Raw genomic sequence first — 27,100 nt, forward strand, 5'->3', positions numbered from 1 at the left:
GAGGAAGAGAGAAGGTAGGTTTAAACAAAATCATTTTCTTTGGGGAACCAGGAAGAACCACAAATTGAGATACCTTCAGAATTAACATTCTCAATTGTGGCAGGAGCCCAGCATTCTCCATTTGGGAGTAATCTGGGTATACTCTCCTACTGGACTGAAAGATGGAAATTATATCCCCCTCCCCTCCACACAAACACTGCTTTGCATGCCAAAAAAATCTGCATAAATATTTGCTCAATGGATCAGTGAATGAAGGAGGGCCTCATAGAGGGCAATATGATGTAATTCCCCTTCCTTTCTTCCTGACTCTCCCCACTCCTCATTGCTAGGAAATATGGGTTTAAGGGTCCAACCCAGCCTGAGATGAACACCCATTCTCCTGAGCAACTCACAAGTGAGCAACGGAGCATGTGCCAGATTCAAGGGCAGAGCAGGTGATCGATCCAGAAGCAGAGACACACTCAGAAGCAGAAGTGGACTCGCTATCAGAAGCTGATGTCTCAGGGACCGCCAAGGGCATAGGGGTCTTGAATTTTTGACGCAGAAGATATTCAATGACATCAGGGTCAGTGTGCCACAGGCTGAGGAGCACCTCGCTCTGCACATCAGGGGGCACCTGGGAGAGGAATTGGCACCTCAATGGACAACCACCCAAAGCCTAGAATGGTGGGAGACCCTTCTCCTCCCTTCCAGGGTGGCATCTCTCTCCAGGACTCTCCAGGATCTGGGACTAAATGCCCAGAGACCTTGGCTCCTTCACTGTCAGTCTCCCCAGGGACAGGGCCATTAGGGAAGATTCCTCCTTACAACTACCCTTTACTCCTAAAGTTTCCCAGGAAGTTACCTCTTCCCTGGAACCAACATATTGGTCACTTATATTTCTATTTCCTCTTTCTTCTCCTTCCTATAAGGATTCCTTGTAAGATTATTCTAGTTAGATCATTTAATGAGGATGCCCTAAGAGTCAAGAGGACTGAGTTACTGTGTTATCTGGCAGACAGAGGGCCTTTCTTAAATGGACTGCAAGCTTAATGCATGACAGCAGTGTGTTCCAGAAGCAAAAGAAGCTGAGATCTACTGAAAGGGGCAGGAAAATGAAAGTCCCTTGCTACTCTCCCGCAGTCAGACCACATCTGGAGTGTTTAGGAAGGACATTATTGGTAAGCTGGAGGGCAACCAAGATGATCATAGAACTGGCTATCATATCATGAGGACTGGAAAAAAGAACTGGAAAAGAAGCAAGGACTTAGGTGGGGGATAAATCATGCCAAATGGCTTGTCTCAGAAGTAGTGGGTTCTGTCTCACTGAAATTCTTCTAGGTCCCCTTATGACCACCTACTCCACCCAGAGCTGGGTCCCCAGGCCTCCTCTGCTTTATGGATAGAGACCCCTTGAAAGAGATTCATCATTTGATGTTCCAAGATGGTGGAACACCATATACCACCAATAGACACAATGGAAGTAAGGTACTTGGGGGATGGTAAGATAAGCCCACTCAAGCGAGCTTCTCTTCCTACCATGTAAAGGATCTGGAAATTCTCAATCAGTGTCTGGAGCACGGTGATCATGGCCGTGCTCTCCTCCATCCCCAGAACTCTGGTGTCCCTCTCGTGCATCTTCTCCTTCTGCAGGATGTTGGGTCCAAAAATCATAGCCAAGTTGGCGGTGGTCATCCGGTTGCCAGAAATCTAGAGAGAAAAATGAAGAGTGAGAAGGAAACAAAAGAAGTCAGGAAGAAGTTCCCTGTCTGACATTCCTGTCACTCCTTCCTATGTATCCCTGAATCCAGTCAGATCAGTCTCCTTGTTGTCCCTCTCCCATGCCACCAGTGAAGTGTACTGGAAACATCCCCTCAGCCAACCTCCTGCCTTGCCCTTTTACCATCTGGCCCTGGGGCCCAATGCTGTCCTCGGAATGCTTGGACACTTTATCCAGAAACTGCAGGAGGCGGTACAGAGTATCACAGTTGCATGGGGGCAACAGATAGATCAGCAGCTGCAAGACGGCCAGTCTCTCACCGGTGGGCAGGCCTGTGGAGAAGGAAGGCATGAGACTGAGCCATCTTAGCTAGGCATGAGGCATCTTTGGCCATTAGGAAATGTGGCTTGGTAGCTGCCTGGAACCAAAGAAAAGTTCATCATGCCTCTGGAAACTGAAAGGACATTGAGGGTGCCCACTGTGTACTCCGTTTCTCCATCCTAGAAGAGTGGCTAATATCCTCTCTCTGTGGAACAACCAGGTCCTACCTCTCCCAAACCTTCCCTTGGTGCCCCTGGAGGGGGTGACCCTCCTGCTTTGCCATTCATCCCCTGTAAGCTTCAGCTCAAAGTTGTGCCCTTTGCAAACACCCTCCCTTACCTAGCTCTACAGGGTTTAAGAATTGACTTACTGGCAGCCCGAAGAAAAACTTGGTAGAACTCCCGGGGCACCAGGGGCTCACTCAGATCCCGCAGAAACTCCTTAAGCAGTGCTGCCACATCATGAACACTCTGGGTCTCATCCAGGGTGACCTCCATGCCTTGGTCAAATTCTTCACGAAGCTAAAAGAAGGAAAAAGAGGAAGAATAAGGCACCTGTCCTGATGCCTCTCCCTCCCCCCCCCACTTCCTCCCTTCAGTCTTCTGTGTAGATGGAGCAGTTTGAAGGGCTCTGGGAAGGCTTCCCAGCCTTAAACACCTTTCCAGACAGTCTGCTAGAGACCTACAGTGAAAAAAGAAACACTAGATGTGCAGCCAGGAGAACTGGGATTGAACCCCCATTACTTGCTCCCGATCTGACCTTGGGCAAGTCCCTTCCGTTCTCTGGGTCACAGTTTCTTCATGTGTAAAATGGAGCTACCAATCTTTGAAATACTGACCCCTGAGGGTGTCTGTGAGGAAGGTGATTTGCAAACCTTCAAGTGCTCTAGCTGATGCCAAATTCAGAAATCCTTTTAGTTTGGGTCAGCCTAATGTAGTGGAAAAAACTCAGGCCTGTTAGTCAGGAGGCTTGGGTTCTAGTCCTGGCTTCCCCACTTACTAGCTATGTGACCTAAGCCACATCACTCCCCCTGTCTCAGACTCAGTGTACTCATCTGCAAAACTTGGATAGCAACCATCTCCCAGAGTTTCATGAGGAAATCTCTTTGTAAATTGTAAAGTGCTATAGGAAATCAAACTACAATCATATATTTAACATTCTAGGTAACTCCTTTTTGTCTTTGTGTCTCCAATGCCCAGCACAGAATTGATTGACTAATCATTGTCCCTGGGGGATACAGAGGTGCCTAAGACATGATCCCTGCACTTGGAGAGCTTCTAGTTTAGAAAAGGAAACAATACAAGACAGGACAAGACAAGACGAGACAAGACATGGACCTGAGGAACTACCAGAAGAGGCAGGACGTTTTAAGAAATAGGAACAAAAGAGGCACAATTCACTATAGGAGTTCAGAGGTGCTCCAGCAAGGGTACCTGCTAAAATAAGCTCAAAGAACTCATCAAACACAACTGGGTCCATCCACAGAACACCTTGAGGCCCAAAGCTTTTCCTCACCCCAATCTCCTGAGTGTCCCCTCCACCACCTCCATCCTCATGGGCCTCATTGCATCCCTCCCAATTTCCTCTGGGACCCACCCATGGCTTCATGCTGCCATGCCCCTCCCATTCAATATCTCATCCCATCAGGGAACTAAGCCATGCTGGTGTGCTCTTCAGAGACTGTGCTTCCCTATCAGACTGGGGGTTCTTCATGGGAATGGCCATATCTCTTCTATACTACTAGTACCTCCCTGTGGGTAACTTCCCCCATCAGATTAGCAGCTCTCCCATAAGAGGATCTTAGATTTAGATCTGGAAAGGACCTTAAAGGCCACTGAAACCAACCCCTTCATTTTAAAGACTAGGAAAATGAGACCCTGTGAGTTGAAATGAATTCTCCAAGGTCACACAGCTAGTATGTCAGAGGCTGAATTTGAATCTCGGTCTTCCTGACTCCACATCCATCACTCTATCCACTATATCATGTTGCCTCTCAGATTGGTAGCTCCCTGAGTTTAGGGATTTTTCTCTCCCCTGTCAAGCCAGAAGCTTCCTTATGACAGAAATTGTTTCCACTATCAGACAGGAAGCTCCCTAAGAGAAGGGGTTGTGTCTACACTTCCCTTTACCTCCCTCTGCCTAGATCCCAAATCATGGGACAGAACTCAATTTGCTCTTCAGTGATGAAGAATATAAATGGAGAAACTCATTTCTTAGTCCTAACATAGTGAAAATTCTTTGGAAAATATGGAGAACAGGCTCCCTTACCTAGAGTTTGTCCATATAACTCTAACTTTCCCCTCCCCCACCTCCCTTCCCACTTATATTTCTCCAGAACATACTTCAGGTTCAATCTCTTCCATTTTCTGGTTTCTAACCTTTCGGAATATGCTTTCTGTTATTCTTCCCCTTTGTCTCTCCCCATTGCCCCAGGACATGGAAGCCAGATCACCCAGAAGAGTGTCCAAGGGGAAAGAGCCAACCAGGCAAGTCGCCAGAGGGAGCACACCTTGACTGTTCCCTGAGGGAGTTCCCACACATACACCTGTCCCCAGGACCCACTCTCATCCCTTTGGGTTTTTATCTCCCTATCTCCCAAAATTGGTCATGTAAACATCTCTCTACCTCCTTCACTCTCTTCTTGGAGCTTCCAACGCGGAAAATCCCAAGGGTCTTCAGGCCTGAAAGAATAGTTAGACAAGACATGGGGCAACACTAGCCCTGAGTGCCAGCCCACTGCCCACCCGTTGCCTACTGTCCACTGCCAAGACAAGGAATTCCTTTTCTAATCCAGAGGTTATTTTGATGGAAAACATGACTCTGGAACCCACTGGAGTAGCACCCTGGAATTTTTCACTTGTATCTCCATATATCATTAGACTCTATTCTTAATTTCTGTGTGGAGTCTCTGCCTAACCCTGGTTCAGACTAAGCCCTGCCCCGGTCCTAGCCTGATCCCTAACCCCAGGCCCATGCCAAGTCCTAACCTCGATCACCGAATTGTTTGTATTCTGACCACAACATGACACCTTAGTGGGTAAATGTCATTCCAGTTTTCAAAAAATTGTAAAGAAGGATGGAGTCCCAAACCTGTAGACCAGTGAGTTTGCTATCAATCCTTAGCAAGAACTGATAATTAAACAGATGGGTTGCAAGCATTTAGAAAATAAAATACCATGATAATTAGGAGCTAACATATTTATGAAGAATAATTCATGTCAAACTAATTGCATTTCCTTTTTAAATAGTGTTATTAGGTTTGGATATCAGGTGAATGCCATAGACATAGGATATATGTCTTGATCTTGACCAAGTATTTGACAAAATCTCTAATGATGCCATCGTTAACGATTTGTGGAAAATGTAGGCTGGGAGGTACAGTTATGTGGATTCTTAGCTAGTAAAAAAAAAAAAATGTTTCCAAAGAGCCTTGGTTGATGAGAACAATGTCAGCCTCAGTGGGAGAGCCACTAGGACTCTGTCCATGGTCCTGGCTAGTCTATATTTTTGTCATTAATTGGGATAAAGATACAGATGGGATACTTCTTATATTTGCAGAGAACACAAAGCTGGGGGGAAGAGCAAATAGATGAGCTAATCAAGATACAAAATATATCAATTGGCTGGACCACTGGGCTGAAATTAACAATATGAAATTTAAAAGGGGGTAAACATAAAGTCCTATGTATGTATTTTTTTATAATCAATTGACCAAGTTCTGGATAGGAAAGACCTGACTAGTCTTTGAAGAAAGAATGGCAATTATCTTCAACTATTTTTATTGGAGGGAGCGAGCTTTCTATCACTAGTGGTCTTCATGTAGAGACGGGATATCCATTTGGTGGGCGTGTTGTGGAGCGTATAGTTTCTCCTCAACAAACTGAGCTTCTCTAATCTCTTCTTCCCTGAATTTTCTCTCCTTTTCTTTCTGTCCTAGTGCTGCTTGGTTCCAAGGTGACTAGACCAGATGCAGTAGCTAAAGGTGGGATGACTAGACATTGCTCAAAGCATTCTACTGTCTTTTTTCCCCACCCCACTTAAAATCCCCTCTTTCCCTCCTCCCCTTACATCCTTACCATACTCCTCGATGTGCTCACAGCACTTGTCCACAATAACGGGGACCTGTCGGAAAATAGGGTTGAGCCCCAACTTCTCCTCATTGCCCATGAGCTTCACACCCTCCCGACTGGCAGGGAGGGAGAGCTGCAGGGCCTCCAATAGGCGCGAGTTGCCTTGATCCAAATCGGAAATGCAGTCAACAGATAAGCCCCCCTGCAGAAAAATGGGGAGACTCTAGGGAGGGATTGGGCAGTGAGGACTCCAAGTCTGTTCCCCTCCCCACCCTGTCCCCACTGAGATTCTCCTGGAAACTGCCAAGACAACCAGGAAGCATGAAATGTGTAACAGGAAAGCCATGCACGTTAAAACAACTTTAAAGTTCCACCTCACACACATCAGACTGCCAAAGATGACAAAGAGGACGATGACAAATGTTGGAGGGGCTATGGGAAAACAGATACACTAGTGCATAGTTGGTGGAGCTGTGAATTGGTCCAGCCATTCTGGAAAGCAATTTAGAACTATGCCCAGAAAGTAACCAAATTGTGTATAGCCTTTGACCCAGATATACCACTAGTAGATTTAACAACCCAAGGAGATCAAAGAAAGAGGGAAAGGACTAAAAATATTAATCATGGCTCTTTTGTGGTAGCCAAAAATCAGTAACTAAAGGGATGTCCTATTGGGGAATGGCTAAACAAATTATGAAGTATTAATGCAATGGAATATTATTGTGCCATAAGAAATGGGAAAATGGACAATTTCAGAGGAAGCTGAGAAGACCTTTATGAATTGATGCAGAGCAAAATGAGAAGTAGGAGAACAATCTATACAATGATAACATCACAGAGAAAAGCAACTTTGAAAGACTCTTGAACTCCAACCAACACAATGATGAACCACGAGTCCAAAGGAATGAACATGAAACATGCCACTCACCTCCTGACAGAGAGGTGATGAACTTAAAATGCAGAAAGAGATATATATATTTTTTTCAGACATGGCCAATGTGGGAATTTGTTTTCCCGGACTAGATATTGAGGACTTTATTTTGGGGGTTCTTTTTTAATTTGCTCAAGGAAATAAGAGGAACAGGGAATGATAGAGGGGGACAAATTAATTTTTTTAAATGCTTGTTAACTGAAAAAATTTAATTTTTTTAAATCAGAAAAAGCATGCAAGTTCAAGATTACTTCCTAGCAATACTCACTTAGATAAATTAACCACCTTCCTTAAGCCATCCAAGACTTCTCACTGTAGGACAAGTGTCCAAGGACTCAGGTTACTGCTGCTTCCATCAAGAAAGGACCAGAGAGGCCAGTTCTGGCCCTTCTCCATTAACCTTGTGAGGGTAGTACCCTCTCTGAAATAATTGTTATCACAACTCCCAATTCTATATGGTTTTTAAGGCACACACAATACTTCCTCACACCACACTAAGTTTGGAACTTACCCTTCTCTGGATCTTCGGGGGATGATCTGCAAAAAGGGGAGTCAGAGGCTCCCTGTGATACTCCATCAGGGCTCCCAGCAGGGAGTGTTCTCCTTGCATGCACTGGCGATGCTTCTCTGTGAGGAAGCGAAGCACGGAAGCCTCCACATCAATGCCTTGTCTCCGAGGAACCTTCATGGCTTCCCTCTGCCGTTTGTTGGCCAAGTCGTTGGCAATGACTTGGGAAAGGGGTATCCCAAAGGTCTGAGCATTATCTGGAGAAACTAAATTGGGTCAAAAGAGGAAGGGGCAGGAGGATAACTGCATACATTTTGGATAAGGGGTGGTGCTCAGTATGGGAATTTGTAGAGTAGTCTAGAACTCAAGACTTGGCAGTTACCCCTCAAGGGATTATTGATTCACAGATCCAGGGTCAAGAGGATCTTAGAGATCATCTAAGCAGAAAGACCCCCTTATCATACAGAGGAGGAAACTGAGGCCAAGAGAGGGAAGAGGAACCACCACTAGTCAGTGGCTATAAGATTCAAACCCTGGTCTCTTGGCTCCCAGTCCAGATCTGTCACCCAAGAATTGATCCAACCACTTGTGAAACTGTTTCTCCTTTTAGCTTATATCATCTCTGGAGAGAATGAGTTCCCCAAGGTAAATTTTGACCTTTATCTCGTCCTAAATTTTCCTTTTCATGTTTCCAGGAGTCTCCCTCCATTTGGTATCTAGAGCTTGGTAAAAAAAATCTATTTGCTAATCTCCATCACCTTCCTGATCTTAGAGACATTAAGCTTCAACTTTTCTGGGCCAGGCTCACATAGCTGCCACCACTCCATCTTTTTGATTACTTTAGTTGTCCTTGTATGAAACTTCTCTAGCTCCATAACTATTTGCTTGAGGACTGTCCACAACACCTCTACACAGAATTTAGGTGATTGCTCAGGGAATATCTAAGAGTAACTTTTAAATTAAGGGGCAGCTAGGTGATGCAGTGGATAGAGTGCCAGGCCTGGAGTCAGGAAGACTCATCTTTGTGCGTTCAAATCTGATCTCAGACACTTACTAGCTCTGTGACCCTGGGCAAATCACATAACCCCATTTGCCTCAGTTTCCTCATGTGTAAAATGAGCTGGAGAAGAAAATGGCAAACCGCTCTAGTATCTTTACCAAGAAAACCCCAAATGGGGTCATGAAGAGTTGGACGCAACTGAAAATGAGTGAACAACAAAACTCCTAGATCCCTTACTTGAGTTTTAATTGATTGCCTGGGGCCAACCTTTCCATAAGAGATTAAACTAGGTGATATATTCTTTGGCTATGGCAAACTGTAAAAGAAAGAAAAATACAAAATGGCACTCAATCCTTGTGTAGCTCTCTTGCATTTCTGTAGTTATCATGGCAAAGTGGTAGAAATGGGGTAGAGGGTGCTAAGAATCACACCATTTTAGACAATTTATTAACCTAACTTGTTGGCACTCTAAATTCAAGCTCCTTGCCCAATCCCCAACAAATCTGAAAGCATTGAAGGAACAGAATTATAGCAATATTGGACATTCTCACTATAAATGATACCAAAAGATATAAGGAAAGAAGTGAAGTTGGTTTCATCGTGCTTCTAAAGAAAACAAGAAACATCATTTCAAAGGGTAGTCGGTCATCTTGTCTTGCAGTGCTCATACTCATAACAAAAAGACCATTCACAAGAAACATCTCAAAAAATGAAATTGATTTTGTCTTATAATATATGAAACAACCTGTTGCTGATACAGGGGTCATTTCTCAGACCACTGACTTGCTAGAGTAAAGATCAAAACCAATGCCAAATTAAGAAAAAAAGGTTGAAGATGAAAAGTGAGTATGATGTACATTCAAAACGGTTCCAACCTGACCTAATTAAATGGCTACTGATGTCCAATAAATGGATGAAGGAACAAGGAACAGACATTAACATGGATCATCACCATTTCCTATGGAAGTTGAACCAAAGTAAAGCAATCACCACAATGAAGAGACCAAAAACCAAAATATTTGAAAAAAGGAAAGATAACAAACAAGTGGGAAAAATCATGGATGTTAAGGATGATTGAGAAGTTATCAATAACTACCAACCTATAAGCCTACCTTCTCATCCCAACAAAATATTTACGAGACAAATCTACCTACATATCAATGGCATCCTTTGTGAAAATATGAGAAAGAAATAGGGAGGTTTTTATAAATAATATTCTACAATAGACAATATCTTTACAGTCACATACTTGACTTGGTTCAAAGAATACAAGATCCCACTGTAAGTATTGTTTTTTAATTATTAAAAAGCATTTGATTGGGTAGAGCAAAATGCAGCCTTAAAGGCTCTCCTCCAACAAAGTGTTTCCCATGCATGTGTTAATGTCATGCAGAGTTTCTTGATAGATAAAATAGAGAGGACTTTGTTGGAACAATCTTCTGATTATTAAAAATCAATTGAAACATAAAAAAGGAAAACATATGGATCACCAAAGCTGTTTGCTAATGATGGAGGATGTCCAGAGCAGAAGCCAAATAGAAGAGATATTCCCTATGTCTATACAGGTGATGTCTTCCAGATGCTCTTGTATGCATCAAGTCCAAGAATACCGAAAAGCCTCTTAAATGACATCAATAATCTCGGGAAAGAATTCATCCTAATAATGCATATGGAAAAAAATCAAATGGATAAAGAACGCCTGTTGTCCAGATTATAGACGGACAGTGCTCAGAACTGATTAGATGAGAGTGAACTGGGTTGCATTTGGAAAATTATACAATACTTTCAAAGATCCCAAGTTTCCTCCAAGAAGGAAAAACTCATCTTTTTAGCACTAGTGATTCTCAGGTAATGTGATATGCCTATGTGTCACAGATCTCTGAAGAATCAGAATTTTGAGTCACTGAAATGGTAATGAAGAGGCAGATTAAGAAACTGAGGCCCTGAAAGATGGAGTGATTCATCCTAATTTACACAGGCAGTAATTAGCAGAGCAGCGATTCTAACCCAGGTGTTCGGACTTCATTATCTCCTATTTGGGCCAGGCCAGACTCTGGCTTCTGGGAGTTGAAATACAGAGGAATGAGATCCTGAAGACTCCTATATATAAACCCTAAAGGTAATATAGGAGAAAGATTGGGGTTGAAGAAGGAGAAGTAGGAGAAGGAATTATGACGATGACTTAACTTTGAAATTGTGAAAAAGGTCAGAGATTGATTTGGGGGAAGGGAAATTTGAAAGAACTTGAGAAACTGAAACAGAAAGAGAAGAGCTCAACCTGAAGGAGAATGATTGAAGGTGAAGAAGGGCTTGAAAAGGATATGAGGGGGAAAAGAACAAAAGAAGGACTTAAATTGAAAGAGAAGGAAAATGAGTCATCAAGAACAAGGAGGAGAATTTCTATTCTGGATCTGAATCTCAGCAACGAGGAGGAACTGATTTCTGGGATGGAAGTGATAAGAATCTTGAGGAGGATAAGTGACTAGTCCATTTTAGAATACATGAAAGGGGAGGAAAGTCAGGGATAATCTGACATACTACCTTAGATTTTTGGGGAGCAAATTTCAAAGGATTCAGAAAAGGAAACCATAGCCTAAAATTCTGCGAGGGAAGTCATCCCTGGAAGGATGAGAAGCTCAACAGAATGAAATTCAGACTATCCAAAGTGAAACAATTTTAACGAGGAAGGAAAGGTAGAGTTGTCTAAAGAGAACAATGTGGATGCACAGGGGGCTCATCCTAACTTTGATTTTAAAATCATGTACAATAGATGAAAAAAGGCTAGGTAATAAAGAAAATATTTAAAAGATCTGGTAAAAGTAGAATTTTAGCAAAGCATCAGATAAAATCTCACATATTGTTCATGTGGAAAAGATGGCAGCCAATACCATGGGAGAAGATTTGTTGCACTCCAGTTCAGTTCTTGGGACAGCATTTTAGGAAAGACTTTGACACACTGAGGTATGTCCAGAGGAGAGTTATGAGGAACATGAAGGGACTGGAGACTATGCCATCAGTTAAAGGAACTGCAGATGGTTAGCTTGGATAAGAGAACACTTGGAGGGCAGGACATGATTGTCATCTCCAAGTATCTGAAGCACTGTCATATGGAAGAGAGGCAGGCTTGCTCTGCTTGGCTACAAGAGGGTAGGGCTAGGAGCAATGAGTGGAAGTTCCAGAGAGGACAATTTAGGCTAAATGTAATCATTAATAATTAGGACAGCTAATAAGGAGAGTGGGTAGATCAAGGAGATGTTCAAGCAGAGGCTGGATGCCTACTTGTCAGGGATGTTGTAGAGGGCATCAAGGCTGGTCTTTGTTGGATTCAGTGGTCTCCAGGATCTCTTCCAGTACCCTGTGATTCTAATTGGTTCATTCCACAGTGTGTGGAAATGGTGTCCCCTATGTAGTCCTGGAAAGGAGTGTTCAATGGGTTCCCTTTATTCAATTTAGTATTATATAGGATTCTGTGACTTGCCCAAGAGGGGTCATGACAGAAGAGCAGCCATTGTCAAGTTCTGAGTTCCACCGACCTCCCCCTCCCCCACCCTAACCAGTTGAATTCAATAAGAATTCATTAAATGCCTGCTATGCACAAGGCAATGTGCTAGGTACTGGGGGTGCAAAGACAAAATGAAAAATAACCCCCATTCAAAGCTCCCATTCACCCCTTATCCTTTGAATTTGTCACATCAGAATCCCAACCCCCACCCCACTCCCAAATTTTGCCCTCCCCATGCTGATCATCATGCGATATTACCCACTCCTGTTATCTTCCCACAACATGGCAACCCAGAACAGGCAATGACTGGAGGTCCTACCTTTTTTGTCACGACTTAGAACATCCAATCTTTTGCGAAGGAATTTGCCCTTCTTGTTTGCTAAAGTTACAGAAAGAAAGGGGAACAAATCAAAAATATGGGTTCAGCACCATCTTTTTCTAGAGCCCTAAAATCTGGCACCTGGGAAAATTCCATTGCAGGGAGGAGAGAGAGAAACCGGCCATCTCTATAAGGCCCCTACCTAGAAGTTCCAGCAGGAAGGCCAGTCTGGTAGACTAGTATTATGGGAATCAGACAGGCCAGCTAGCTATGAGAATCACCTGTTTTTCTTCCATTCACTTCTACAGTCAAACACTGTGACCATAGTTGATATTTGGTCCCTATTAGTGGCTGGTAAGAATTTAGATTTCATTTTAATTTGAGAGACACCCCCCCCCAAAAAAAAACTCATCAGATAGCTGAACAATTGATTTCTTGCCAAATCTCTCCCGTTTTCTGACTCTTTCAATTCTCTTGTTTATGTCAGGTACAAAGCTGCAGGTATAAACATGGAACTGGGGGTGTTTAGCCTGGAGAAGAGAAGACTTAAGGGAAGACATTCTAGCTGTCTGAATATTTGAAGGGCTGTCATGGGGAGGAGGAATTAGATTCATTCTGTGTGGCCCTGTAGGATAGAACTAGGAGCAATGGCTGGAAGCTGACAAGAGGCAGAAGTTCATTTGATGAAAGGGAAAATACTTGCTAACAATGAGAGCCAAGAAAGGAGGGGGCTGTTTGGGGCAGGAGTGGATTCTCCCTCCCTGGGACTCCAAACAGAGGCTAGATGATCACTGCTTGGAGATGGTCTAGAAGGGCCCCTGTAGAGATCTGGACTGGGTCTGAGGTCCCTTTCCATTCAGAGATTCTGTAAGGTTTTTTTATACCTACTACCCCTGCCCCAGACTGGGGAGTGAGGTAGCTCATCTCCCAGAGAACAGGGGAGGATTTCTCTTTCTCTTCTTCCCTCCTCTTCTCTCTTTCTGTCTCTGTCTATGTCTGTCTCTTTTTTCTCTCTCTCTCCTCTCTTTCTCCCCCGCCCCCACTCTCTCTCCTGTTTCTCTTGTCTCTTTCTCTCCTTCTGTCTCTCTTTGTCTTTTCTCTCTTTCTCTGTCTCTCATCTCTCTCCTTCTGTCTCTGTTCTCTCTCTCTGTCTCTCCCCTCTCTCTCTTCCTCTGTCTCTCTTGTCTCTCCCCTGAATCTGTCTCTCACTCCTTCTATCTCTCTGTCTCCCTTTTTCTCTCTGTCTTGTATCTCTATCTCTGTCCGTCTGACTGTCTCTTCTTCTCTCTCCTGTCTGTCTCAGCCTCTGTCTGTCTTTGTCTCTCTCTATGTCTCTTTCTCTGTCTGTCTCTCTGTATCTCTCTCTCTCTCTCCCCCCCCCTCTCCCCCCCCCTCCATCTGCCAAAGGAGGCAATCCAGAGTATTGGGGTGGGGGAGGCCTCTGAAGTGGGTGTTCACAAAGGGAAGGGCATATGCCCCACGGCTCTGCAGAAAAGCCACTTTGGCAATAGTTACATAAGCCTCAGCCTGACTTGGGCAGGATTCCGGGGAAGTTGCAGAGGCCAGGGAAACCTGGAATGGCACCAAGAAGCCTCCTCAGACTTATTTATTGGCTTTTAATTCCACATTTGCCTCCCTGGACCAAAAGCTTTGATGTGTTTCTGATGAGTAGAAATTCTCCCTCTGTTTAATATTTCCTCTCTAGCAAGGTTCTCCATAGAACCTTCCAAGAGCCAGGAGAGGAAAATGGGGAGGGGGGTAAGAGCCATACACACCTCAGGCAGCCTCTTTGCTGGCCTGCATTTTTCCACTCATGCTTCTTCCATCTCATCACTTATCTTCATTTTGGACACCCTTTCCCTAATTCTTCAATGCTAGCCATGGAATGTCAAGTATCACCTAGGCCTTGGGAGTCGAGGGGGGAGATTGCTGGGTATGGGAAGTAGGTGGCTGGGGAAAGCAGAACTGGGGAGATACAGTGTCATAAGCATATGTTCTTCTAGATAAGAAAATGACCCTTCCTCCTTTGCAGAGGTGGGGGACTATGGGTGTGAAATATTGCAAATACTGCCAAGCTCAGTTGATTAGCTTTGCTGAACTGCCTTTTTCTTCTCATTTTTTTAAATTCTTGCATGTAGGGTATGGTTCTCTAGGAAGGGAATGAGTGGGAACATATGTTGAAATGAAGGTGATGTAAAAACACAAAATAATATGCAAAAAAGGAAAAAAAGAAAAAAAATTAAAGAGTACTTTCTTCTCCCTAGCACTGGAGGGCTCATTCTGGAGCCAGAGGCAAATATGAAGTTTAGGGCAAAGGTCACAGTTCAGTAGAGCCAGAAGTCAAGAACTCAGTCTGAGGCTAGGATTAGGGCTCAGTATGTGACAACAGTAAGGTCTCAATCTGTGACTGCATGCTATTAAATTTGACTTGTAATAAGGTCCTAGTTCTTATTCATTAAAAAGAATAGGAGAGGCCCCGAAACCCCAATTTGCCTCTAACTCCGGCCGTCCCAAGCTGAATATTGCCATGCTGGCTCCCTAGCTCTGCTCAATGCCTTCAGCTAGCCGACTGATGACAATGGTCTCTACCTCCAATCTCACAGATGAAAAATCAGAGACTCAGGTGAGAAGTCAGAGATTCACAGAGCTGGAAGCAATATTGGAAAATATCTGCTCTACTTCCCACCCAGGGTATGAGTTTCCTCTGTGGGAGAGGTTCTTAACCTTTTTTTGGATCCAGAACTCTTTTGGCAAGCTTGTAAAACCAGTGGAGCCCTTCTCAGAATAATGGATGCTTTTTAAAATTCATAATCGAAGGAAATGCTTGATTTTGGTTAGAGGTTAATGAAAATAAAGATGTGAACTTTTCCCATCCAAATCCACAGACCCCCTGAAATCCATCTGTTGACCTCAGGTTAAGAACCTCTATGGCATCCCTGATGCGTGATCATCAATCAATCAACAAGCATTTATTAGGCACCTACTATGTGCCAGGCACTGTGCTAGGTGTTGGGGAGCCAGAATATACATCTATAAGTATATAGGAAATATGTACCATGTATTTTTTGGGGGAAAGCAGCTGGGGGTGAGGGGTGGCTCCAGAAAAGGTTTCATATGGGAGATAGTAATTGAGCTAAACCTCGAAGGAAATTAGGGATTCTAAGTAATGGAGGTGAGAAGGGAGGGCATCCCAGGCACAGGAAATGGCCAGTACAAAGTACAAAGGCACCGAGACAGGATATAGATGAAATGTGAGGGACAGCAAGGCAGGCAGCGTGTCAAGGGGTCTAACGTAGTAAGGCTGGGAAAGTAGGCTGGAGCCAGGCTGTGAAGAGCAGAAAATGAACACTGGCTGAAATGAAGAACTCATTGCCTCATAAGGCAGCCTGTTTCACTGTGGAATGTCTCCCACTAATTGGGGAACAGTCCCCATTCCCTCCATCAGTCCTAGACTGTGAACTCCACGAGGGCAGGAGCCATGTCTTAGCTAAACCCTACACATTTAATCAAAATAGCCTCATATTCATTTTGTACATAGAATGTAAGCCCCCTGAGGGCAGGGACTGATTTTTTCCTCCATTTTTGTCTTTGTATCCCCTATGCCTACCACAGGGACTTGCACATTGGAGGCTCTTCATAAAAGCTTGTTAATTGATTGGTTGACAGTAGATGCCTGATCACCGTTTTTTGAGTGAAATCATCTACACTTTGCATCTCTCCCAGTTCCTAACAGAGTGCTTCACACACAGTTGGTGCTTAAGCTGTGCTTGCTGAATGGAACTGAAGCAGTTCAGCAGCACCAGCAGGAACTGGCACCCAACCAAGCCAACTGAGCCAAAGCATCCATCACACGACAAGGCAATTGAGCTGCAAGAGAGCAATTAATTGACTGCATTAGCACAACCACTCCATTGGGAGTGGGAGATTCCAGACCTGCAAGTGCAGACTCTCCCCTTATGGTTCCTCCCAGGTGAAATGGACCATCTTGCATACAGAGATGTCATACACCCACCATCAAGAGAATGAATGGTCACATTGGCTCCAGTTTCGAGTAATGGAGATCACTAACACTGAGCCATCCCCATTTCTTTACCTACTTGGTCTTCCTGGTGACCAATGGCATGCCTTAGTGAGATAAGATGAGGAGTCAATCTTGGAAAAGTCAGTCCAGACCAGACCATGGAATAGAATTGTTTTCTTTCTACATCTAACTGGCCAACACAGAAATGGAGCTCATGGCCTTGACCTCATAAATTACAGGTTCTAACCCCTGAACAAACTGTTTCAACCAACCAAACATTAGTCAATGGTGCTTTAGTACAAGGAAGGGGCAAGAAAGTACCTTGTTCAGTAGGCAGTGTGCTGTAAGGAAAAGATTTTACACTTGGAGATTCATTTTATCATCTTTTCTTTATCATATCATCTAATTTTCGAACTAGAGAAGATATTTGTGATGATATAGTCAAACTTCTTAATTTCACAGATGGGGAAACTGAGGCTTCAGAGTGGTTGGGTGACTTGTCCAAGGTCACACAGCTAATATGTAGTGGTGCCTAGACTGCCCTCAGAATATGTGAATGCAAATTCATTACATTTTCCACTTAGAGCACAAGTCAGAAGAGCTGGATTCAAGGTCTAGCTCCATCTAACTGTGAGGCATTTGTTGTGTGCCATTGGCCAAGTCCCTTAACAACCTAACCCCTCTGAGCCTTGTTTTCTTCATCTCTAAAACAAGTGTGATCATCCTTGCCCGACATACCTTCAGACGCTTGCTGTGAGGATCGAATGAGACAACGTGCACATGAATGCTTTGTAAATATAAAATTCCGCATAATTCTAAGAATCTCAAAAATTGAAAAGGGGCTCCAGAAGGCAGTGTTCTGTCATGAGAAGAGCACTGGATTTGGGGACCTGGATTAGAATCCCAGCTCTGCTACTTCTTTCTTGTGTGACCTTGGGCAAGCCACTTAACCACTCTGTGCCTCAGTTTCCTCATCTGTTGAATGAGGAGGTTGGACTACATGGCCTCTAAGGTCCCTTCTAGGTCTAATGATCTCTCAACCCAAACCATTCTGTTGCTTCTTCCTTAACAACAAAGATCACATTTTAGAGCCCAAAGAGACTTAGTGATCACCTAGTCAACCACTCCTCCTCTCCCCTCACCCATTTGGTAGATCAGAATGCTGATGGGATTTGCCCAAGGTTACACTGTTAGTAAGTGGCTGAGCTGGGGTGTGAACCCAGAAACCCTGATTCTTGGTGAAATACTCTTTTCTCTTTACACATAGGGAAAAAACCCATGAAATGGGGAATGGAAAAGGGACAAACAGCTCAAAAGAGTGGAAAGAGAAAAGAGCTATTCCCTTCCCTCCTTCCTTCCTTACCCCCAATTCCACTCTCCCCAAATAAGAGGGACCCCAAACCCAGGATTCAATAGCCACCTGCCCCAGAATCATTGGGAAGAAGGGAGGTATTGAAGGGAATGATGCGCAGAGCTGGAAAACCAAATGATTGTGTCCTAGCATAAAGGAAATTTAATAAACATCCCTTCAAAATAATGAGACCAGCAACAGGCTACCCAAACACGAATGTAATTCCGAGTGGGAAATTAGAGAGACACAAATAACCAAGCCATCTATGTTAGGTTTCTCAGAATTACATTAAAGTCAAGCATTTAAGTGGAGCACGTCTTTTTTCTGCATTATCTGTTGCCTGGGACCCCTTATCACATGGCTCTATGTATTGTTTACTGACTATTAGCCATCGTTCAGCCTTTACCTTGGGACTGAGTGTCCCCAAGGACTGGAATCTCAAGAGAAACATTCTTCACCCTTTGGTTCCTCTTGAGGGCTTGGACTGCTCAGCAGCCATTGCTAGCAGTATTGGCTGCATGAGCCTTCAAGATGGTTTGCTCAAAGGGGAAAACTGTGCTATTAGCCCCAGCGTGTCTCTCTTTAAATTGTTTGTCAAAATGACAAGAAAAATAATTCCCATTTCTAGAATGCTTTAGGCTTTACAAAGCACTTTATTCACAAAAGCCCTGGGAGGTGGGCAAGAGAAACATTAACATTCCACATTTACAGAAGGGGAAACTGAGGCTCCTCTGCCTAGGGTCACATGGCTAGTAAGTGGCAGAGCCAAGGTTCCTGGCTCCAAATCCAGTGTTCTTTCTACTACATCCATTGACTCTCTCAGAGGGAAGAAGGGAGGCAAATTTGTTTGTGGGTGGTCACTTTTTGAACATGTAACTGGCACAAGGGACTGACCAACATCGAGAATCTTGCTGCAGTCACCACCCCTTTCCACCATCAACATACCAACCCACCATGGACTTTCGAGCTTCCCCCTCCCTTCACCTTGATCCTTTCCAAAACAATCAATGCAAAAAGGTTTCATAGCAATCTCCATCCCTCTGACTTGAGGGTGGGGGCGAGGGGGCAGGAGAAGAAAGGAAGGGGATGATCTTAGCCCTACCTTAGCCCTGATACCTGCAGAGAGTTCCTCACCTCAGAAAGTGCCTGAAGCTGCCTTGATCACATAATTGGGCAGTGTTATTACCATCTGACAATGACATGCATTATTTAATGCCTCTGCCCACAGCAACTGGAACTGATGAAGACTGTATTTACAGCTTCCCACCTGCCCAGCTCAGTGAAATTCAGACCCCAGGCCACTCTCCAGCATCCAGCAAACTGGTGCCTGTGGCACGTCTGACCAATGTGTACCAGCCAGATGGCAGGGTAAGCCAAGTCCAACCAAGGCACACTGCACAGAGGTGATGGATATGACTCAGTTGTTCACTGTAGCATCTCTGTGCAGCTACTGATAAATAAATATTGTTGCCAATGCTCTGCTTGACTGCTAATCTCAAACATAAGGAGCAAGGGCCAGTGGTTGGGAAGGAGGGGTTCTTAAGTCATTAAAAAAGGCTCAGAATTGACTTTTCCTTCCCAAACACAACCGGCACAGACAGAGATGACACCTTTAGCAGGAGGGGCTTATTCCTGAACCTTACCCTCCACTCAAATCTCTCACCCCAACCTGAGACCTCCCCTAAATCCTTTCAAAATCCAATTTAAAAAGACTACTCGATCACCTATAAACCAGAGTGATGGGCACCTGCACTCAACTGCAGTGAATTTCACAAGCTTTGCTCCCGATGCAGTAACCAAATGAAGATGTCAGAAGGGATTTTTAGCAACCCCCCCTAGCCCTGGCAATGGTCTCTGGCACAGTGCAACTGGAGAGAATCTTGGAGCCAAAACAGACCTTAGAGATCATTTTAGTTAGTACAGCACCCTGATTTTATAGAGTACAAAACTGACCTCCAAGGAAAGAAGAATTTTTTTTTTGAAATCACACCAGAACCAGTAATAAAGCCTTGGAATTCTGATGCCTGGATTCCAAGCCAGGTGCCTTTCCCATTCTACCACTTGCCTCAATCAGCAGAGTCTGATGAAATACTTTCCAGAGGCAAAGATATCAGAAAATTTAGACCCTCCGGTTGTTTTTTTGGAGGGTGGGGAGGGCAGGGATCTGGACTTGTGTTTTATCAATAGGTGGAACTGCCCACAGTGTAGAAAAGTTGAATTGATCATTGAACCCATTATAAAGTCTCAGAGAATTGCTGGGGGGCACTGAAAGATTAAGCAATTTGCCCACTGTTAAAAAGGAAATAAGTGTCAGAGGCAGATTCGGGCCAGCCTTCTATCCCCTGCCATCATCCATTTCAGTACCCTCATTTTATAAATGGGGACAATTAGGAGACTTGTCCTAAGGCATACAACAATTATGTGGTGGAACTGTGATTGAAATCCAGGTCCTCTATCGAAAGCTTTCTATAACAGCAGCCCTCACCCCATTCCCCTCCTGAGCCTGGGCTGGCAAACACTGAGACGCTGGTGAGAATCTTTCCAGTTGCCCAGGGGTGTCAAAGAAAAAACTGGGGGAGAGATATCTCGATGGCCCTCCTTGGGTCCCTTTGGTCTTACCTTTGGGCATCTTGATAGGCCAGGAAGGATTCTTCTCCTGCAGGCAGAAGAAGGCAATCTCCCGAAGCCTGGTACGTTCCAGCTCCGAGAGATTCTGAATGAATACAGCCTGCATCCCTAGGCCTCTTCCGATTCCAGGGATGCTACCGAGAGTAGTCACTAAAGAAAGCACAAAAACAGAGAAGCAATTGGCAATTTCCCCCTCCTTGGCGTGGCCATCTCCAAAGCATCTCCTCTTATTCCAGGTTGAAGGAGCCAGACAGAACTGTCTTACTGTCACAGGTCCAAAAGTAAGAGGTAGGGCCAGTTAGGTGGTGAGAAGGCAAGCAGAGGTAGGTTGTGGGGAGACACTTCAGGCAGAGAGGGAACCGAAGACAATATTTTGGCAAACAAAAGCCAAAGCTTCTCACCCTATCTTACCTATCTCCAGTTTTCTAATTCAGGATCTATGAGCAGAGACAGCCCCCCAGCAAACCTGGAAAGTTTGTAATCAACATTATCTCCCCTTCAATCCACTTTCCCTGATTCCCTCTTTCCAAGAGACCTAAACACCCTTCCCCAGGCTCCTTAGGGTTCCCTAATGTGACACTGTACCTGGGCTGGTTTCCAAAGGGCTTTCTATACCCCCAAGAGAGAGGGCATGCAAGTATTACTACCCTCCTATTACCCAGAAGGAAATCAAGACTCAGAGAGGTTTAAATGACTTGTCTAGGATCACACAGTTTAGAGGTATTACATCAGGAACTTGAATCCAGATATTCTGACTCCAAGTCAGGTCCTGTATAACACACTCCATGTTTCCAACCAGCCCCACCCCTCTACTCCATCTCTCAGGACTCCAAAGGAGGTCTGCAGAAAAGTGCCCCAAGGGATCTAAGCTGTTCAGGTGTACTAACAGTGACTAACAAAGTAGCTCTAGATAAAGGCAGCAGTTTGCAATGAACATCAGTCCACTTCTGGGAGCAGTCAGTTCAGATCCCTGGCTCCCAGAGAGCCAGCCTTTAGCTATCCCATCTGAGTTGGGTTTCCCATCTTTGGAGTCCTCAAAGGATGGAGCAGAGGGGCCTTTCTGACCCCCGAGCCATCAGGATTAAGAGCATCCTCACAAAGAAAGAGTAACACAAGAAACAACACAACTCTTGAAAGATGAGCCAGCCCGGGAGCTTACCATCTTAAAATGAACTCAAAGAGATTAAAATTGCCCAAAAAACTGTCATCTCCTCTGGCCCAGCAATAGAAGAATAAACCCAAACACACCCCCCCCAAAAAAAAACAGAAAAAGGCATAAGGCTGGGAAGGTCAGAGCAAAGCCTAGAGGCAACGGTGAGGATAACCCTGTCAACTTGGGGCTCCCTCCTAGGCCCTACAGCAGAGTATGAAAAAGGGGCCAGAAACAGGGCAGGAAAGAGCTGCTAGGCCAAGCATAAGACAAGGCCCATTGGAGAAACTCAACACCTATGTGTTTGCTGCCTCATTGGTTGATTTGTTCCCAGACTCAATTCCTAAGCCTAGCTCTAGGGTTAGTCAAGCTTCCCAAAAGGCAGCAGAGGAGGCCACCTTTGCAGTGTTGTCTCAAGAACATTCTAAGACGGCACGCACAGAGCAGTAGAAAGAGCTTTGGCTTTTCGAGTCGGAGGTCCAGGGCTCAAATCCCAGTTCTGCCACTTACTTACTTGCTGTGTGATCTTGAGCAAATCATGACCCTCTCGAAGCCTCAGTTTCTTCTTTTAATAATGATAGTGAGAATTTCTATGCTGATTTAAGGTTTCCAAAGAGCTTTACTTGTACTAGCTCATCCTGTCTTCACAACAATCCTGGAGAGTAGGTGCTATTGTTATCCGCATCTTACAGGTGAGGAAACTCAACCTGGGAAAGGGTAAGTGACTTTCCTAGGATCACACAGATAGTAAGTGTCTGATGCAGGTTTCGGACTCAAGACTCCAAACTTAGCCCCCTATCCATGACTCCACCCAGCTGCCATTGGGGGTTCATATTCAATCTCTAGAGCCCCAAAATACCACAATCCCTCCTGCCCCCCAAATATTTCCTTTCTGCCCCCTCTAGCCTTGTGCCTTTCCCCCTCCTTTTTGTCTTGAAATGACTCCTACAAGAGCCATTAATGCATTAAACAACAAGGAGGGCTGATGGTGGTATTATTTTCAAAAGGCCACAATCATCCTGCACTTAGATGACCTGAGACAATTGGATTAAAACATTAACTCAGATCAATTTATCAGATTAGCTAGTTGTCACCCAGTGGGCCCTGAGGAGTTGAAATAATGAATAGGGAAAATTCTGACAACAGGCAATTTTGCAAGGAACTGGGGAAGCTGCCCTTCCTGACCCCATCCTCACAAACACATATGAGGCACTCAAATAACCCCTTCTACACCTCTTATCTGGGGGTGAGCATGATGTGATGAAACACCACCTATGCCCCTAAGATTTCCTGTTTTTTGCCCAAGTGTCACAATCTTTCTTTCCAGATTCTTTCCAATAGGATCATCTGTAGCCATATCAATGCAAGTCAAGAAGTTTTTAATGTACTATTTATCGGGCCTACTATGTGCCAAGCACTTTCAACCCTAAGATGCAATGGTTCTCTGAATGATCAAGGTCTTTCTTGGTGTTACTACCTCCGAGCTCTTCGGGGGGCATTGTTCTGACCCTTCAGTGTGTTCAACTCTCCTCCTTCCTAACATTTGCCTTGGGTTTTGTTATTCACTTTGCTCTTCCCAACTGTGAGGCCAGTTCTCTATCCACTATACCACACTGCCTCTTATTACATTAAACGTCGGCTCTCATCAACCAAGTAAGCATTTATTAAGCACTTACTATGTGCCAGGGCCAAGCACTATGCTACAAAGAAAAGCAAAAAACAGAGTCTTAGCCTTCAAGGGGCCCACAATCTAACTGGGAGAAACAATGTAAATAAAGAGATACATTGTTATTCTTACAGAGGGGATATAAAAAGTAGATATTGGAAAAGAGGGGATGGAACTCAATACATTATTATTTAAAAAGAGGTACTGCCAATAGGTATATTATTCTTAGGGAGGATATATACTCTCTAAGTTATTGGACTTTAGAAATAGTCTTGTTCTTTCAACCCAATGGACTGCCAATAAATGGAATGCCAAGGTATTTCCATACCTTCTTCCTCCTTCCAATTCTGCCCCAATTTAAAGCCCACCCGTCTTTCCAGAGCCAATTTAAGTGCCAGCTTTCCCAGGAAGATTTTCTTGATTGTTCTAGGCCACAGTGCTCTCTCCTATATGCCCATAATTCTTATTGCCTGCATCATGATTTTTGCCACTGATCATTACAGCCCTGCATTGTCGATTGTTATTTAATTATCTGCCTTATTTTCCCCTTCCTCGTGCTCCCCTAGAGCATCTGACTCTGTTTTCTACCACTTACTAGCTATTTTGTTCTAGTCACTCTAAAGACTAGTTTTCTTATATGGCTGGTGTCTTTCGAGGAATTTCAGAAATGGTTTGAGCTAAAGAATCATATGCCCTCCTGAGACCACCACACTGAAGGACAATGTTCATTTGAATGGATGAGTGCCCATATATTTGTTTTTCAAAAAGGATATTGTGACTTTAGGGTCACCGCTCATATTCTGTCCTTCAAAGCTAGCTGATCAAAAGAAAAAGCTGTACTCTGGTAATGGTTATAACCCAGCATCATAAAGCAATGGGAAGCACCTAAAGAGAAGTGGATTCAGGACCCAACTCAATGCTGTGTGCCTTTTGGTTTGGCCCTCATTCAGGCCAGTTTGGGGGTGCTGTAAAGCAACGTTGTGAAAGAAAGCCTCAAGGGATGAAAAATCCAATGCAAATGAGAGTTAGTGCATGTATTTTAAAATACATGACAGGTCATATGTTATATAACCCAGGGGCAAGGTGCTACTGCTTATATTTATGAGATAGCAGTTCAAGAAAGCAGAAAGACTTTCTCTTTTTGAACAAGGAAAGAACAATAACTTGATTTCTAATACCCATTTTCTGTAGGGATGTTTGAAGTAAGTAAAAAGAGGGGAACAAAATAAACATCCCTGAACCAGTTTCTCCAAAAGTCTCAAGGCAGACCAGAGTCTCCTCAAAATAGCTGTGAACATCTCCCTCAAAAAGCCATTCTGAATTCCATGAGCCTAATGACCTTTTCACCTTTTGATTTGCTGCAATAAAAGGAAAGCAGGAATTATCAAGGAACTAAGAACCTTGTACACTTCACCATGATACTGTCTTATATTAAATGTAATCACATGTAATTGGTTAGTGTGTTGCCATGCTTAATTGAGTTATGTTCACATTTGAAAGCTTTATACTGTACAGATATATCATTTATAGTTGATTAAATATGGTGTTTGTCGTCATTTCTGTGAAAGGCCAACCTCAGACCCCCTGAGTCACAAACACAACTCTTATTACACCACTGTTTTGTGGGTAAATTAGATTCAACTTAAATCATTTTTATTTACTGCACCTTTTACAGGAACCAGAGAGTTAGACCTCATAGGACCTTAGAGATCAGACAATCCAACCATCTCATTTTACAGATGGGGACACTGCTATCCAGAGAGGAAGTGACTTGCCCAAGGTCACATGGCTAGTTTGCCACAGGGTCATCAAATATCAAAATTGGAAGGTTCTTTAGAGGTCATCTAGGTTGACCTCCCCATTTTACAGAGGAGGAAAGAGAGGCTACCTATGCCAATGAGGTGACTTGCCCAACAAAAGACAGGTGGGAGAGCCAGGGTTCAAATACTGAGGATACTATTATTTTAGCTAGGTTCACTTACAGTGTTCTGAAAATGGGAGCCATTGCCAACCTCTTTGGAGGTGCCATAAAGAAAACTTTTTGCAAACCTTCAGGCTCTCTTTATGTCATTCAATATCAGAACCAAGATGGCAGCCATTTCTTAGAGTTCAGGGCTCTGATAGGTTTCTGAGCACTTTTATACCAGGCACTAGTGAGTTGACATAGTATCCTCAGAAGGTGGTCAACAATATTTAGCACAGTTCAAGGAGGATGCTGTCTTAGTAAACCCCACATGAGCAAATGTCAGCCATCTCAGGGATGCCCTACTAAATTTGGAACAGGAGAAACCAGTCTGGGATAAAGGATCCCACAAGCTCCATGAGAGTTGGGACCATTCTCATCTATATTTTCAATCTCCATCTCACTGAGCACAAGGCTCTGTACACAGTAGGTGCGTCACCTAAACGTGGTATATCCCACAGATTGGAGACAGTGCTTTCTGCACAGTAAGTATTTAATAAATGCTTGAGGTGAATTGAATTATCTCTATATCTTCCCTAATTTGGAGCATAGAGCTCTGCACATAGCAAGGGCTTAATTTGAGTTCTATCAGTATTGTATCTTTTCCAATTTACAGCACTGGATCTGCAAATAGTAAAAGTATAATAAAAGTAAAATAAAAGTATAATAAATGTCTGTAGTGTTTAATCGAAATCTCTTAATTTTGTATTTCCCCTGGTCCCCAAGATTGGACCTATGCATACAGCAAGCAATTAATCAATGTTAGTTGCATGACTGTTACACACAGTAGATGCTTAATAAATGGTTATTGAATTAATTTATCTCTACCTTACATTTCTCCCATTTCTAAGAAAAGAGCTTAGGACACAGTAAGCACTCAATAATTGTTAGTTGGCTAGGTGGTACACATAGTAGGCATTTACTAAATGCTTGTTGAGTTGAATTAGCTTAACTTCGTAAATAACTTATTTTTAAAATGAATTATCTCGGCTTTTCATTTTTCCTAGTACTGAGCATAGGATTTTGCATATAGTAAATCTTTAATAAATGTGAGTTGGTTAGCCTCTGCATAGAATACATACTTAATAAATGGTTCTTGGATGGCTTTTTCTCAAATTTGCTTCTCCCATTAGACTCTGAACACAATAAGCGTTAATAAATATTACCTGGGCAGGTATGCTTAATGAGCAGCAACTGACTTGATTTATCTCATCTTTGCATCTCCCAAAAGGCTATGCAAACAACAGGCACTTAATACATGCTGTTTGATCCTGCTCCACCAAAAGTAGGCACTTAATAAAGCTATATTGACTTGAATTAGATCGGCTTTGTGACTCTTCAGCTTGAACAATTGTTGTGTATACAGTAAGCATTTAATATATGTCAGTTGCCCAGGCTTTGCACAGAGTACAGCCTGAAAAATCATAAATTGGTGAATTACTTTATTTCACCTTTGCATTTCCCAAAAGATTATGTAAACAATAGGTGCTTAATACATGCTATTTGATCCTGCTCCACCAAAGGCAGGAACTGAATAAATCTATACTAAATTCTTCAGCCTGAACACATGGTTGTGTATACAGTAAGCACTTAATAAATGTCAGTTACCCAAGCATTGCACAGAGTACTGCGTGACAGATCACAAATCGTTGCTGAACTGAATTCTCTCAACTTCATATCTTCCTAGCCCTGAGCATATGACTCTACATACAGAAAGTGCTTATTAAATATTAGTTGGCCAGCCTCTGAAAACAGTAGGTGTAGTAGGTGTTCAATGAATGATTGTTAAGCTGATTTTTTCAACTATGTATCTCCCATGGGGCTTTGTACACAGAGGTGCTTAATATATGTTGCTTAAACCTGATCTGCATATAGCAGGCACTTAATAAATCATTATTCAATTGAATTATCTTGATATTTTCATGTCTCTTAGTTCTGAGCACATGGCTCCATATACAGTAAGCATTTAAT

The 27,100-nt window shown here is 43.5% G+C and overlaps 1 protein-coding gene across 1 annotated transcript in view; it reads right to left on the reverse strand.

The window, feature by feature from the left end:
- Positions 1-27,100, reverse strand: part of ARHGAP36 (Rho GTPase activating protein 36) — a 43,132-nt gene that overhangs the window by 2,160 nt on the left and 13,872 nt on the right. The window contains exons 3-10 of the mRNA XM_036739823.1: positions 20,342-20,500; positions 7,533-7,786; positions 6,097-6,142; positions 4,646-4,701; positions 2,391-2,541; positions 1,883-2,031; positions 1,519-1,689; positions 393-616 (exon numbers count right to left, since the gene is read on the reverse strand). Coding sequence (XP_036595718.1) covers positions 393-616; positions 1,519-1,689; positions 1,883-2,031; positions 2,391-2,541; positions 4,646-4,701; positions 6,097-6,142; positions 7,533-7,786; positions 20,342-20,500 — 1,210 coding nt within the window. The remainder of the gene's footprint in view (positions 1-392; positions 617-1,518; positions 1,690-1,882; positions 2,032-2,390; positions 2,542-4,645; positions 4,702-6,096; positions 6,143-7,532; positions 7,787-20,341; positions 20,501-27,100) is intronic.

Source organism: Trichosurus vulpecula, chromosome X, assembly GCF_011100635.1.
Source record: "Trichosurus vulpecula isolate mTriVul1 chromosome X, mTriVul1.pri, whole genome shotgun sequence".
NCBI classification, from domain to species: domain Eukaryota; kingdom Metazoa; phylum Chordata; class Mammalia; order Diprotodontia; family Phalangeridae; genus Trichosurus; species Trichosurus vulpecula.